Here is a 13,774-nt window from a genome sequence, read left to right on the forward strand (position 1 = left end):
ACACGTAAGTGGACGGGCCAGTTCCGGGGGCCGTACCTGCACTAGGCGCAGCTCCAATTGGGATATTCGTATTCGTTTACGAATTTACGAATTATCTCTGTCTCTATAGTTCTCCTGTATTTCACTGTCCTGTATTTCACATTGCAGACAGATTGCCTTGGTTCAAGTTAAGGTTGGGTGAGGGAGACCCTGAGATGGGGAGGGGAGGTAACGGTGGGGAGGGCTCGGATTCCCAGGTTCTGTTCCCGTGAAGCTTTACTGCACAATTGTTGTGACAACTGCCATTTTAACTATCATCCTGTCCCAATCCACCAGCAGCAGAGAATTCTGATCTGCTTTTGGTACAAAAAGTCATTTTAATATATGATTTTTTTTAAAAAAATAGACTTTATATATAAATATCTATATCTCCACCCACTTCCGCCCCCATCACCACCCCTGCTAGCACAAATTTGCGAAGCACAAAAAAAGATCTGGAGCTGGCAGGTTGCTCTTGTGATTTTGGAACGATCATTTCAGAATCTCGGGCTGGGGCTGGGCTGGGGGGGGCAGGATGAGAAAGGGGACCCACCAAGAAAGGGGGTGAAGGGGTTGACTGGTGGGGATCGGGGGGGGATAAAGGGAGGGTTTGAAACAATCCAGTCATGGAAAGAAAAGAACAGAAATGAATCTAGAGAGAAAGGAGACCTTTTTTTAAAAAAAAGCGAGAGACAGAGAAAGATGTGTAAAGCAAAGCAAAAGAAAAACGTTGTTTTTTTCCTCCCGAAAAAAAAAACCTTCTTACCTAGTTTTCTTTTTTGTAATTTTTTTTCTTCATGCTAATATCACACGGCCTATTTGTTGATGTAAGTTGACTGAATTCCGTGGTTTGCTCTCTTATTTTTTTTTAAACAAAAAAAAAAGAACAATCAGAAAGGGAAAAGAGGAAAGAAAAGGAAAGGAAAAAAAATATGAGTGCTTTAGTGAAAAAGAGGATGGGAAGAGGCTCAGCAAGCGAGGGTGTGATTGCTCTTAATTCTGCTGTCTTATCTGTTTTAATTTTTTGCGCATTAAATGACTTTTTAAATTCTTTTATTATTATTTGATATTATTTGTTTATTTTTTTCTCTCCTTTGGTTTTATGATTTCTCTAGACTAATATATTGGCAAAGGCAAGAGGAGAGCCAGGGATTTGGGAGCAGAGGGATTTGGCGATAGCTGTTAAGATGTGACTTCAGTTTGTCTTGTGTCCGAGGCGGAGAGTCTCGCCGTGGTCACTAACCCTGTTTCCCCCCCTCCCTTCTGTCTCTTTCCCCTTTTCTCTCTGTTCTAGGAGGTGAATTAGTATTACCCATAATAACCGAAGACTCACTAGACACCCCTCCAATTGCCACCCGCTCTCCTTTCATCCCCCCGCCTCCCACTTTCGGCCCCTTCTTAACCGTAGTCGAAACCACCAAAGAGTCCCTCTCCTTACCGTCCCATCCGAGGCCCCCCTGCTTGGCCGACCAGGACGACAGCGACTGCGAAGAGGGGATCGAGGCCTCCGGTTACGCCTCCGGCGAGGTCTTCGACTCCAGCCTCCCCCCCACCGACGACGAAGATTTTTACACCACTTTCCCCCTGGTCACGGATAGGACCCTAATTGGCCGGCCCGAAGGAGCGTCCAAAAAGGCCCACGGATATCGTCCCAACCTTAGGACAGGACTGCCGGCGTCACCCTCCATCCCCGACCTCTTGACCTCCACCACTTCTCCCAGTTTGGTCCGTAACATCCCCGCCGGCAAAATGAACAACCGGGAGCCCCTCAAGCCCCACCCAGAACAGTTCCCCCCTTTCTCCACTTCTTTTGAACCTGACAAGCTAAACAGGTTTAAGTACCCCGGTGTAACCTCTTCCCCCAATTTCCACAATCTGCCCACAGTGAACCCAACCGGCCCCGGGGAGCGGGGCCCCCCTGGAGCCGTGGAGGTCATCCGGGAGTCCAGCAGCACGACCGGCATGGTGGTGGGAATCGTGGCCGCCGCAGCCCTCTGTATCCTCATCCTGCTGTACGCCATGTACAAATACCGTAACCGGGACGAAGGCTCCTACCAGGTGGACCAAAGCCGGAATTACATCAGTAACTCGGCGCAAAGCAATGGCACGGTGGTCAAGGAGAAGCCGGCCGCCGCGGCCAAAACGCCCAGCAAGAGCAAGAAAAACAAAGACAAGGAATATTATGTCTGAGCCCCCCCCTCTCTCTCCCTCCCCCCTCGGCCGCCCCCCTCTCCGCCCGCCCCCCCCATCCCTGCGTGGAACCGAGAGATCGACACCCGGCCGACCCACACAGAGAAAACACACACCCCTCTGACTTTCTGGAGAGGGGAGGACACCCAAAGGCGCATCCTTTCCTTTCCGGCCGGGGAGACCCTAAGGGGGCGTCCTCCGTCCCCCCCACGTCCGTTTGCTTGTTCCTGTTTTACTTTTCAGCCTTCCCCTGGCAAAAAGTGGGTGGAGGGGATTGGGAAGCACAGGGTATATATATATAGATATAGATATAAATATATATGTGTGTGTGCTTTCCTCTCTTTTTTTCGCAGCCCTTTCCTGTCTAAACAAGAGGGAAAGCACACACACACACAAACACACACAAACATATATATCTATATATCTATATATACGTATGTCAGTCAAATCAAAGTGACAAGATTACTGGGCCTACCTCCCCCCTTCCTCCACCTGGCTGCCCCGACCTGCAGGGTCGTCGTCGGGGGTGTGTGTCCGGTTTTGTTTCCAAACGCAAACTGAGTTTTTTTGGGGGGGGTCGGGGGTGTGTGTGTGGAAAGCCGGAATGGCAAACACCAAGCCCTTTGCTTCGAGTCGCCGTGCGGTTGCGTGTCAGCTGGAAGAGAGGGGTGGATGCTTCCAAAGGATGAAATCCGGGCGTGCGGAGTGTGGGGGGACACACAACCTGGTTTCGGGCTTCGCCGCTCGAAGCTAGGACGTTGCTCCCCTTGCGTGGCCATGTGTGCGCATGTGAGTTTGCTTGCCCCTCTTTGCCAGGGGCTCAAGTACTTCCTGATGTGGAAAGAAAATGGGGGGGTCCCACCGATCTTGCCAGCTCCCCGGCACCATGCAATGGAACCGAGATTCCCACCAGAGGCGAAACGGCCGCCAAGCCCACCTCTCTCTGCAGAACCCTAAATGGACCGGGGAAAGAGGAGGGGGGGAACGGCAGCCACAGCATCCGACTCCCCCCATCTCTGAATTATTTCTAACAAAAGGGTCCGCGTCCGTCCTTCTGCATTTTCTCTCTCTCTCTCTCTCTCTCTTTCTCTCTCTCTTTCTCTCTTTGTTATAATGTGTCAGAGTCTTGGAAATGTGTGGAATAAAATGAACAAGTTTTTTTTTCCCAAAGGAAATACTATTCATGATAATAAATAAAAGCAGGTAATGTGGATTTTTTTTTGCTCGTGCTGTTGGACTGAGGATGCTCCCATTTTTTCCCAACAGCCAACTAATATCCTGTCTTGTAATAAAAAGTGGGGGTGGTGGGTGGGGGGAGAGTACACTCAAGGGTGGCTTTTGATTTGTTTTTTTTTTAAGGCAAAATGAGATTTCGACACCTACGATATGGATGAGAGTTCAAGAGGCATTTTGGGGTGCAGCTGCGCTGTGTGCGGAGGGGGGCGCGCGGCCGGATATCTCCTGGGGTTTTGTTTTTATAGGGGGCCGAAATGAACCGTTCATCATCCGTCCGTCCCTCTCCCCCCCCCCCCGCTCTCCCCCGGATCAAGGTGCTATTACATCGACTTTCTTTAAACTGTGTTAAAAGCATGTGAAACTTGTGTCGCCTGTTCATTTCATTTTGTCAAGGGTGGTGGGGAGGTGGCTGTCATTTTTAAAGGTGCGCAGAGCGATACACAAAAGAGATCTTTATGCATTTGAACGGCCTCAGAAGAGGGCCCTCCCCTCTTCGTGCGCGTGAACGAGCGCTTTATGGCCGCGTCTCCCCTTTTCTCCTCCGTACCTGTCTTACTGGTTCTTCCAAATTTAAAAAATAAATAGTCATGACGAAGCCATAGATAACTCTGTTCAGAGACCTATCTATAAATACATATATATAGATACATAGATATAAAGATATATTAAGATATTCTACAAAATATATGCAGCGTTGAAGTAAGGGCGCATTCAGAGGCCATTGGAAAGAAGTGTCCTTTGGGGGTCCCATCAGGATTTGGTGCTGAGGGGTGGGGAGGCAGGTGCTCAGGACGATCCTTCAGTTTAGGAAGGGGCCGCGTTTCCGTTTTCCTAGCCCGGGAGCGCAAAAAAGACAGCCGGCCATCCAGAGCTTTGGCTGCAGGGAAATGCTTGTATCCGGGATACCATGATCCCCAGGCGTTGTGGGGGACGGAGGCAAGGCAGGGGCTGGAAGGTCGCTGAGCGTTCTTCCCGGGTCTGGATTTTGCCTGGAGGGTTTGGTCGCACGCAAGGAGGACGTTAGCTGCCACATGGCGAGCCGAGAGGAGACGGAGCACCAAAAGGTGATCTTTTCAGATCTGGTCCCCTTGAACGTGAAGGGATGAGGGGTTTCGGAGTAGGAAGGGCTTGGTGGAAGGATGGCTGCCCCCTTTTCTAAGCACCCTCACCATCACTTCGGCCCCTTGGATCGCCTGAGATGCATTCCACGGCGGAAAGCAGGGGGGGCTCAGGTGGAGGCAGCCGGACGGGAGAGAAATGGGGCTCCAGGGTCCAAAACCCAAATCCCGCTGGGGGGGTCGTGGGCCTCAGCCGGCCACAGTACCGGTTTGTGGTGCCACCGACCCTGCCTGACCCACCAAGCACGTTGTCGGGAAGCTGGACAGAAAGAGAGGAGTGGAGTTCCTCTCTCCCTTGGGAGCAGATGATGTAGGTAAACTTCTTTGCAGTGCGAAACCAAACAGGAGAAAGCAGAAATGCAGTCAGTGGGGGAAACGAGTTTATTATAGGGAACTCGTAAAGCTCTGCTTTGTTACCGTAAGAAGAAGAAACGGCCAGGGAGGACTTGAGGAAATGACCCTTAATTTAATTTTATTTTTTTCTCAGCGTGGGGAAGGGAGAGTGCCTTCTTCCTTGTCTCCCCGAATGTTCGAAAATAATTGGAATAGAGTTATATTCATAATTTAAAGGAGTGCATTTGTTCCCCGCGCTGTTTGCATTTTCTGTTCTTTGATATTGGTATGGATCCCTCTGTTGCGCAGTTTCCCGCATGGATTGCGACAGGGCAGAGAGGGGTTGTGGCATTTTTCCTGTCCGCCTCTGGGCCAGTTCGGATGTCATGGAGAGAAAAGAGTGGCCCACAATCCTGATTTAGACAGCAGCGTCTGGATTTGAAGGGACGGCAAATCCTACAACCATTTAAAGACTTAAAAAAATTAAGACAGCAAGATTGTGCTGGGTGTTAATGTCACACATCCAATTTATGGCGACCCCAGTAGGGTTTTAACGACATTTGGTTTGGCCTGATTTTCTGTGGCCGAATGGGAATTTGAGCCCTCGAGTCGCAATCCGTGACAGTGGTTCTCCAATAAAGAACTTTTAGAAGGGAGGGATTATGGGAATTGTAGTTTGAAGAAACATTTCTGCTTTCTGGCCTGGGCAAGCAGGCACATCGGTCACCTGACCGCCGTCTTCCCCATTAGGACTAGCTATATTACGCTTCTGTTTTAAATGGCTGTAATTTTTATCATTCACATCTACCTGTATATTTACAGTGGTGCCCCGCATGATGACGATAATCCGTTCTGTCAAAATCGCTGTACAGCGAAATCGTCTTCATGCAAAAAAAGACCCCATTGGAATGCATTGAAAACCAGTTAATGCGTTCCAATGGGGAAATACCTCATTGTACAGCGAAGACCGCCCATATTGAACCACCGATCAGCTGTTTAAAATCGCTGTTTTGCGAAACTTCTGTCCGGAAAACAGCCATTTTGTGAAGGGAAGCCATTTTGCAGAGCCAGAAAAATCATTGTTTTGCAAACAAACGGTTCACGAAGCAGGAACCTAATCGACGTAAAGCGAAAAAACCCCATAGGAACCATTGTTTTGCGATCGCTATAGCGATCGCAAAAGTCATCGTCAAGCGATTTCATCATGCGGGGTTGTCGTATTGCGGGGCACCACTGTATTTGTGGAAATGTTATGCAAATCTGCATCCTCTGTTTCAATCTTCTTGTCCAACTTTGTTGGGAACCTAATCAGATGCAATTGCGTGGGAACAGGGAAATGAACCATATGGAAACTGTGCGCTGAGCCCTTTCTCTCTCGACTGCTCTTGACCCCCTGGATTTTTTTTCTCTGCCCTCTGGGATCCACAAAGCAAGCTTGACTGGGTAAAAAGCATGGGGAGAGAATCAAAATTCAAAACCCACATCACTTCTTCAAGTTCTGGATAAAAGCTGTGTCATAGCCAGCCAGAGACAGGGTTGTGGAAAGGTGGTGGAAACCACAATCTGTGGTCTTATTGAACATGTTGGGAGTGTGGACCTTTTAAAATTGCTTTGCCACAGCATAGGTGTCCCATCCTGACTTCCACACACCAGCCGGTGAAAAGAACAAATTTCTGTTACAGACAGACACAAACTTTGTTAAGAGTCGGTGCTAGGTGCTCTTTGGAAGAGATCCGTTTAGGGTTAGCCTTGCGTGTTTCCATTCCATATTTTGTCATGCACCGTTGTTTGCAAAAGCAAGCTGAGCAAACTTGGGCTTCCAGTGGTGGTTTCGCCACTTTCTTCTGCCGTTTAGTTACTTGGGAGCAAAAAAAGAGCAGGATCCGTGGGGAGAATGACCATCCCAGCCATTAAACGGGACAGTGTCAAGCTAGGCAGGAAGGGTGACACATTCTTTAAGGAGCCCACGGGTTGGGAAGAAAGGTAGATCCTGTCACTGTGTAGCCTCAGAAAAAGCTCAGGTTCCGGATTATGATGAGTTTCAACTCCCATCACTCCTTGAAGGCTGTTTGGGGCTCATGGGACCTGGAACCCAGTGACATCGGAGGAGAGGCAGAGTTACCCCACTTCTTTACTAAACATGATCTGGATGTAATCTAGAAATTAAATGTCAGGGGGAAAGCCCATGATTTAATTGAATTCCCACAATCTAATATCCTCTAGCTGTTTGTTTGTTTGTTTGTCTATCTCTTTACTATTAAGCTTTTCTTCCCATAGGGGACTACAGCTCCTATCACCCCTAACCTTCTTGGCTGTGGCTGGTGGGAGTTGTAGTCCAAGGGCGTTTACAGGGCACCAGGTGGGAAAAGATTCATTTTGAGCATCGATTTATGTGGAAAGCCAATTACAAAAGCACAGGTTGGATCTGGATTGTAGAGCAGAACTGTTCAAATCACGGTGACCCGAGTTAGCGGTGATTAACTTAAATTCCCATGCGCTGTTGCGGGCTCACTTTAAGCGTGACAGAGTCTCAGTTCTTTTGAGATTCGAAAACAAAAGACTGCGGTGCCCTGAAATTGGTTTGGCACTTTTTCAGAATCGGAATTCACCTTTCCATTTCCCTTTTTTTTTCCTTTCTTTCTTTCCAAATCCCCACTTTTTCAACATTCAGTTTGGCTTGGTGCTTCCAAAAAGCTTATAATGCGTTGGCAGGCTGAAAGCCATTTATTTTGAAGGACAGCCTCCCTAGCCACAGTTTTCACACCCCCTAAATGTTTTGCTGCCCCTTAATTTGGGCATGTAGAGAGTGGGGAAATGAATAAGGGGCTACGAAGGTAAATTTTAGCTAGCAAATTAAAATGCAGATTATCCATGTTTTTCTTTCTCTCTCTCTCTCAATCTTTCTCCTACCAAATTTATAACTTGTTTCTAAGTGAATTGCAGAACACTGCCATTAAATACAGCATTACATCCTCTCTCATTCCCCAGACATGATCAATGACAGAAGGTCTTCCTTTGACAGGACTTGCCTCATCAGGGGGCTGAGTGAGATGGTCACCTCAGGTGGCAGGTAATGGGTCTGGTCCTCCCACCGCCCGTCTTGAGGCTCCTGGACCAGTCGGAAGGGAGGTCCGACTCTTCTGAAACTAGCCTGCTGCCTCAAAGGGAGATTCGTTGAGCTGCCTTGCCTCGGGCGGCCAGCCCTGACAACCTGAGGCATTTTCACCATCCCAATGCTACGTGTGTGTGGCGGTAGCAGTGGTTGTATCGTAAAATGTGCCCCCCATAACGGGCGCGCTTCATCCAGGGGCACATGGCCCTTCCAAAGGATGGAGCAGACATCTTGAGTTGGGGAAGGGGGACCACCATCTTTCCGTAGGTCTGGCTTCCTGTAAGAAATGGCAGATGTTCCATCTTATGACTTCACAGGGCTTTCCGTTTTTAAGGAGTAGGGCTTCTCCTTAGCATGGCTTGGAGAAGTTACCTTTGGGACGTCTCCAAGCCGTGCTGGGTGGGAATCCTGGGAGTTTAAAGATCGGTTTCCCTAGCTTTGCCTCTGGATGAAAGTTCAGGGGTGGGGAAAGAGGGAGGGAGAGAGAGAACGGACAGTGTCAGCACTCTCTTGGTGCTACGGACATTGGTTCGAGGATCATATCCTTGAAGGTAGTTTTTTCCAGTCAAATTGATCTTGGTGGTCTCGCGCAACCTCCAGAGCTTTCTGGTAGCTACGGAGCTAATCAGGCAAGGGACTGCCCGGCAGTTGATAGGATCTCCTCTTGGGTTTGGAGAGAAACCCCTGAGATCTACCAGATCCAGACAACAAGACACCCAGGAACGGTTTGCTGTGGTTTCAGTCCTTAAACTGAAGAAAGCTGACACACCGGGCTGGAAAAATCACTCCTGGTTAATCAAGGAAATGTTCCAGAACATTTCATTCTTGTTGAACAGGAAATTAGGAATGCTAACCGATTTGCTGCCTATCACCGGCAAATTCTCCTGGGGCTGCCCACCTACCGACTTCTGCCCTTTCCCATATGGATCCCCTTTAAAGAGAATTTGACAATAAAGCTTTCTAGAACTGCCTCCCATCCCCCCCCAAAAAAACTGGTGCCCTCTGGATGTGTGTTGACAACAAATCCCAGGGACAATGGGGTTTGTAGTCTCAACACGCCCAGGGAATATAGAGTTGAGAGACTTTTTTGAAGAACTGGGATGTTTTGTGAGATTGCTAAAGTTGAAAGTCAGGGACAGCTTAGAATTAATAGGGGTCCTGGCCAAGAGAGAATCACAGCTGATTCTTCCACAGAGAACTCTGGGAGAGGGAGACACACAGCCCCAAAGCACTCTGAATCTCCATGGTCAACCTCCAGGCATCGCCTACCCCTTCCCATCGTTCGGATTTTGCAAGCAAACTGGAGGACCAAATTATTCCAAAGCCAAGATTCCATAAATGGGAAGCCGGGAGGCAGGGGCAGTCAGAATTGAGTGAATTGGCGACAGTGATCAGAAACTCGGGATGGAAGCATTTCCAACTACAGTGGTGCCTCACTAGACGATGATAATCCATTCCACTGAAATCGCTGCTTAGCGAAATCATCGTCTAGCGAAAAGCATTTCCCCATTGGAATGCATTGAAACCTGTTTAATGCGTTCCAATGGGGAAGAATCGCCGTTGTCTAGCGAAGATCGGCCATAGGAAAGCCGCTTCGCGAACCGCCAATCAGCTGTTTAAATCGCTGTCTTGCGAAGCTTAGGTCCCGAAAACACCCGTTTTGCGAGTGCAGAGGAAGCTGTCAAAATCGTCGTCTAGAGAAAATCCGTTTGCGAAGCAGGGACCAAACATTGTCCAGTGAAATTCCCCCATAGGAATCACTGTTTTGCGAATCGCAATAGCGATTGCAAAAAGTCAATGTCTAGCGAAAAAACTGTCATGTCTAGCGAGGCACCACTGGGAAACTGTGCTTCCTCGACCAAGCCCAGGGTATTTTCCCTGGCCTGTTGTTTGTTGAGCTTTTTTGTGTTCAGCTTCTAAGATAGAGTGCAAAATACAATTGGGGGGGGGTTAAGGCAGAACTTCAAAGCAGCGAGTCAGGGTGGTGAATCTAGCAAGGTGGTGAATCTAGCGGTCCTGAGAGTTTTGGAGCAGATTCCCCACCCCATCAATCTAGGAGTCCTCCATTCCCCACAGAATCTGTATAGCATGAAAGCCTGCCCCCTCGTGCAAAACGATGGTTGGTCAACAGAAGGAGGCGACCCCCCCCCTCGTTGGCTTTGTCCAAGGAAACAGAAGCACAACAAGCTAGCTGATTCTTGACCATCCATATAACATCTAGTGGTGTCCTGGCTCAAGAATGAGGCCTTTGACATCTCCTTGATCCTAACGACATCTCCCGCTCCTGCAGGGGGAGGTTTTGAGAAGTCTCTCTTCCTTTGGCCCATTTTCAACGTCAGGCTGATTTGAAGCGATTGTTCCTTGGTTGACAAAAAGACAAATGCAGATTGGTCTCGAGTTGTTTTTTTTTTTATTGTTGGAACTACAATTCCAACATTCTAGGAGCCGTAGTCCCCCCAAAAAATTTAACTTTGCACGCTCTTGAGTTTCTCTCATTCAGAGCTGATCGACACTATCAGTCAAGAACTGGATGGGAAAAGTTTGTTCGAAAATGTCCTTAATTTTCATATCTCTCCCCCACACACACACCCAGCCAACTTCATAATCCTCAGCTGTTTATATGGCAGGTCTTTCTGCCCGTTTCTATGAGAGTGTAATGAACATTCTTACCAAATGTAAATTTATTTGTACATTATTAATATTTTATTTTTATCTGGGGAGGGGGACATGCAGAAGCTCAAAAAAAAAAACACCCCTCCATAAGCAAAAACACTCTGAGGTCCCCAAAAACTGTTGTTGTTTTTTTTTAATAATTAAAAAAACAGAAGAAGAACAGAATGGGAGAATCTATTCATTTTGACAGTGAAATTCCAGACATTTTTAAATTTTTTTATGACATTCCATTTGGGGTGGAAATCAGTTTTAATTTGATTTGATTTTTTTGGTAACTGATACTTTTTTAAAACAGAAAAAAAACTTGTTGTTTCTTTTTTTTTCCTCCTGGGGAGGGTTTGGGGGGGGATAAACTGTGATTCTGCATATTTACCCTGTAAAATTCCTGTATTCTTCAATGTTATTGTAAAGTGTTACTGATAAAAAGATGATTATGAACAAACAAAAAAACGTCCAACCCATGTACATTTAGCACAAAGGGGAATACAATTGATTCTATACTTCGTATACGTTGTGCTAGTCTTTATTTTATAGTGGTGGGGGAGCGGCTTTGAATCTGAAGAAGGATGCACAGTTGCACGTCAAAACTGAAATTTATCAGCGTTTCCTGGGGATCGACCTCTAAAACGTGTTGGTTACATCGCACTGATTCAAAAAATGCCTTCGTAATGAACTCACCACTCTTTGAACCAGTTCTGATAAATGTCAGATTGGTACTGTCACAACCTCTTAGGCTGGCAATATAACCAGCTATGCAAAGAAAAATAATGACGTGGTGAAATTTCGTTCTGGTGTTGTCCATTGCCTGCCACAGTCCCCCGTCTTGGGCCAGCCCTACTATTAGGCAGAGCGAGGAAACAGGGCCTCCCCAAAACCCCCATTACTCCTTAGCAGAGCTTGCTTTTAGAACTACAATACCCACTTTTTAATGTGACAACAACTCCCATCGTAGGCCACGCAAGTGGGGGAATCTGAGAGTTGTGGGGGGGGAAGTAACATTTGTTATTGTTGTTTAGTCGTTAAGTTGTGTCCGACTCTTTGTGACCCCATGGACGAGAGCACCCCAGGCCCTCCTGTCTTCCACTGCCTCCTGGAGTTCGGTCAAATTCATGTCGGTCGGTAGTCCAACAGAAATGGGAAATGACAGGTTTTCCGTGGCAGCTGGTGACTTTATTCCTTGGGGGAAGTAGATCTGCCATGGATTTTCGTCAGATGGGAGCTTTACAAGGTGCTAAACGTACAGTGGGCCAAGATCCTGCACCTTCTTCTACAGTCTAAAAGTCACTGCAGATTTCCTGCATCAGCGAAATCGGAGGCTTCCGCCACCAGGTCTGGAAAGGATGCACAAGAGCGCTCATTTATGTCGTTGCTCTTATCATATGTAAAAACTATATCTTCAATAATATTGTACAGGAGATGCTTCCAGACCAGCAGCTCTTCTCGATACTTGGTCGTTCTTCTTTATCTGTATGTTACATGTAGAACCACAGTGATGTTCTATACTTGAAGGAAATTTGTACTTAATGATGTTACTCCTATCCTGTCCCTCTGTGGGTAGCCGCTATAAGACAACTGAGTGAATGAGGAATTGTTAATTCATGGGGGGCAAGACATTTTTAAAAAAGAACAACAAAAAAAACATATTTGGGATCTTTTTTTCCAAAAAAAAAAAATAAAATCTAATTTTTAAGGTTCTGCTAAAGCGCTCTTCGAAATGAAAGTGCGATGATATGGTTACCTTGACACGAGAGGTGTACCCTTGGTGAAGATCAGGAGGAGAGAAAACGAGGAGAAATGTCAGTTGAAAGGGAACAATCTGGTAGGGGAAAAAGGAATGTGTGCCTTTTAAAGTTAAATTTTCAATGTTAAAACCAAAACGCTTGATTCTTTAAAGTCTGTTTCCCAAACAGTGTTATCGTCTTTTCTTTTTTAAAAAAAACAACCCATGAAATGGCATAGATTAGTGGTCCCCAACCTTGGGCCTCCAGATGTTCTGGGACTACAACTCCCAGAAGCCTTCACCACCACCTCTGCTGGCCAGGATTTCTGGGAGTTGAAGTCCAAGAACATCTGGAGGCCCCAAGGTTGGGGGACCACTTAGAAGGTAGACGGATACTCAGTCCTTTGAAAGCCACAGAAGGTTGGTGGTGGAATCCAATACCCTGGCAAGGCAGAAATATAGGGAGAATTTTTTCTTTGTTAACCCAGCATGAGGTTTTTGAATGGATCCCCCTGACACAAGAAGGGTGGCTGGTGGGAGTTGTAGTCTCTTGGACTACAACTCCCATCAGCCGCTGGCTGAAGCCTCCTGAGATCATGTCTCGGGAGGAGAAACCTTGATTTTTGTCTGCGAGGCGGGTCCCTAACGAAGACCGAAAACCTAAAAGTCGGCCCCACGTCCTCTTGTTTTGAAAAAAGGGGGTTATTTTGTGCGCTTGGGTGTTGTGTTCTTCTTGGGTTTGTTGTTGTTTTTTTGCTTTTCCTCTGTTGTGCCTTGTCTGGTGCTTTTAGCGTTTGAACGCTGCAGGGGAGCCCTGTAACCTATTTAAAAGGTGAATTACAATTCCTGAAGGCTTCCTGGAGTGACAAAACACACACACACACACACACACACACACAAGCACACTCTGCTCTCTCTTCCCCCCTTTTTTTTTCTGGGAGGTGAAAAAATTGGTGGAGGAGCTGCAAAAGGCGCCCCGGGGGCTTCACTTGGCAACACCCCCCCCCTCAGGCAACGAGGAAAACAAAAATGAGTATCTACCTGTGAAGAGGTGCTTCTCTTTTTAAAAGTCAGACTTTCTTTGGTCTAAGATGAAGCCAAAAAAAAAGAAGAAAAACAGGGCAAACAGAAGAAGAGACCAACTGCGATGACCTTGAATTGCAGTATTAGTGACAGCTCTGGTTACTGTATATATACATAAAAAAAAGATATTACAAAACTGGGAAAGATGCAGAAAAAAAGGCAGGCGATCAAGGAGCCAAAGCAAGTCCCCCGCGAGGAAAGATTACAATATTTGGAGCTGTTTCGCTTAGGAAAAGAGGTGAGTTGGAGAGAATTCACAGCAGAGCATACAAATGTACCTTGCCGGGAGAA

General features: G+C 47.1%; 1 protein-coding gene across 37 annotated transcripts in view; it reads left to right on the forward strand.

Annotated features, from left to right (window-relative positions):
- NRXN2 (neurexin 2) overlaps positions 1 to 11,187 on the forward strand; it is a 559,504-nt gene extending 548,317 nt beyond the window's left edge. For 25 of the 37 annotated variants that reach the window (XM_078382050.1, XM_078382051.1, XM_072984187.2 and 22 more), the window contains one exon: positions 1,313 to 11,187. In XM_078382050.1, coding sequence (XP_078238176.1) covers positions 1,313 to 2,208 — 896 coding nt within the window. In that variant the 3' untranslated portion in view covers positions 2,209 to 11,187. The remainder of the gene's footprint in view (positions 1 to 1,312) is intronic. The other 12 variants (XM_078382060.1, XM_072984193.2, XM_078382066.1 and 9 more) reach the window with 1 other exon arrangement.
- Positions 11,188 to 13,774: the final 2,587 nt, after the last annotated feature.

The sequence above is a fragment of the Pogona vitticeps genome, chromosome 15, assembly GCF_051106095.1.
Source record: "Pogona vitticeps strain Pit_001003342236 chromosome 15, PviZW2.1, whole genome shotgun sequence".
Taxonomy (NCBI): Eukaryota; Metazoa; Chordata; class Lepidosauria; order Squamata; family Agamidae; genus Pogona; species Pogona vitticeps.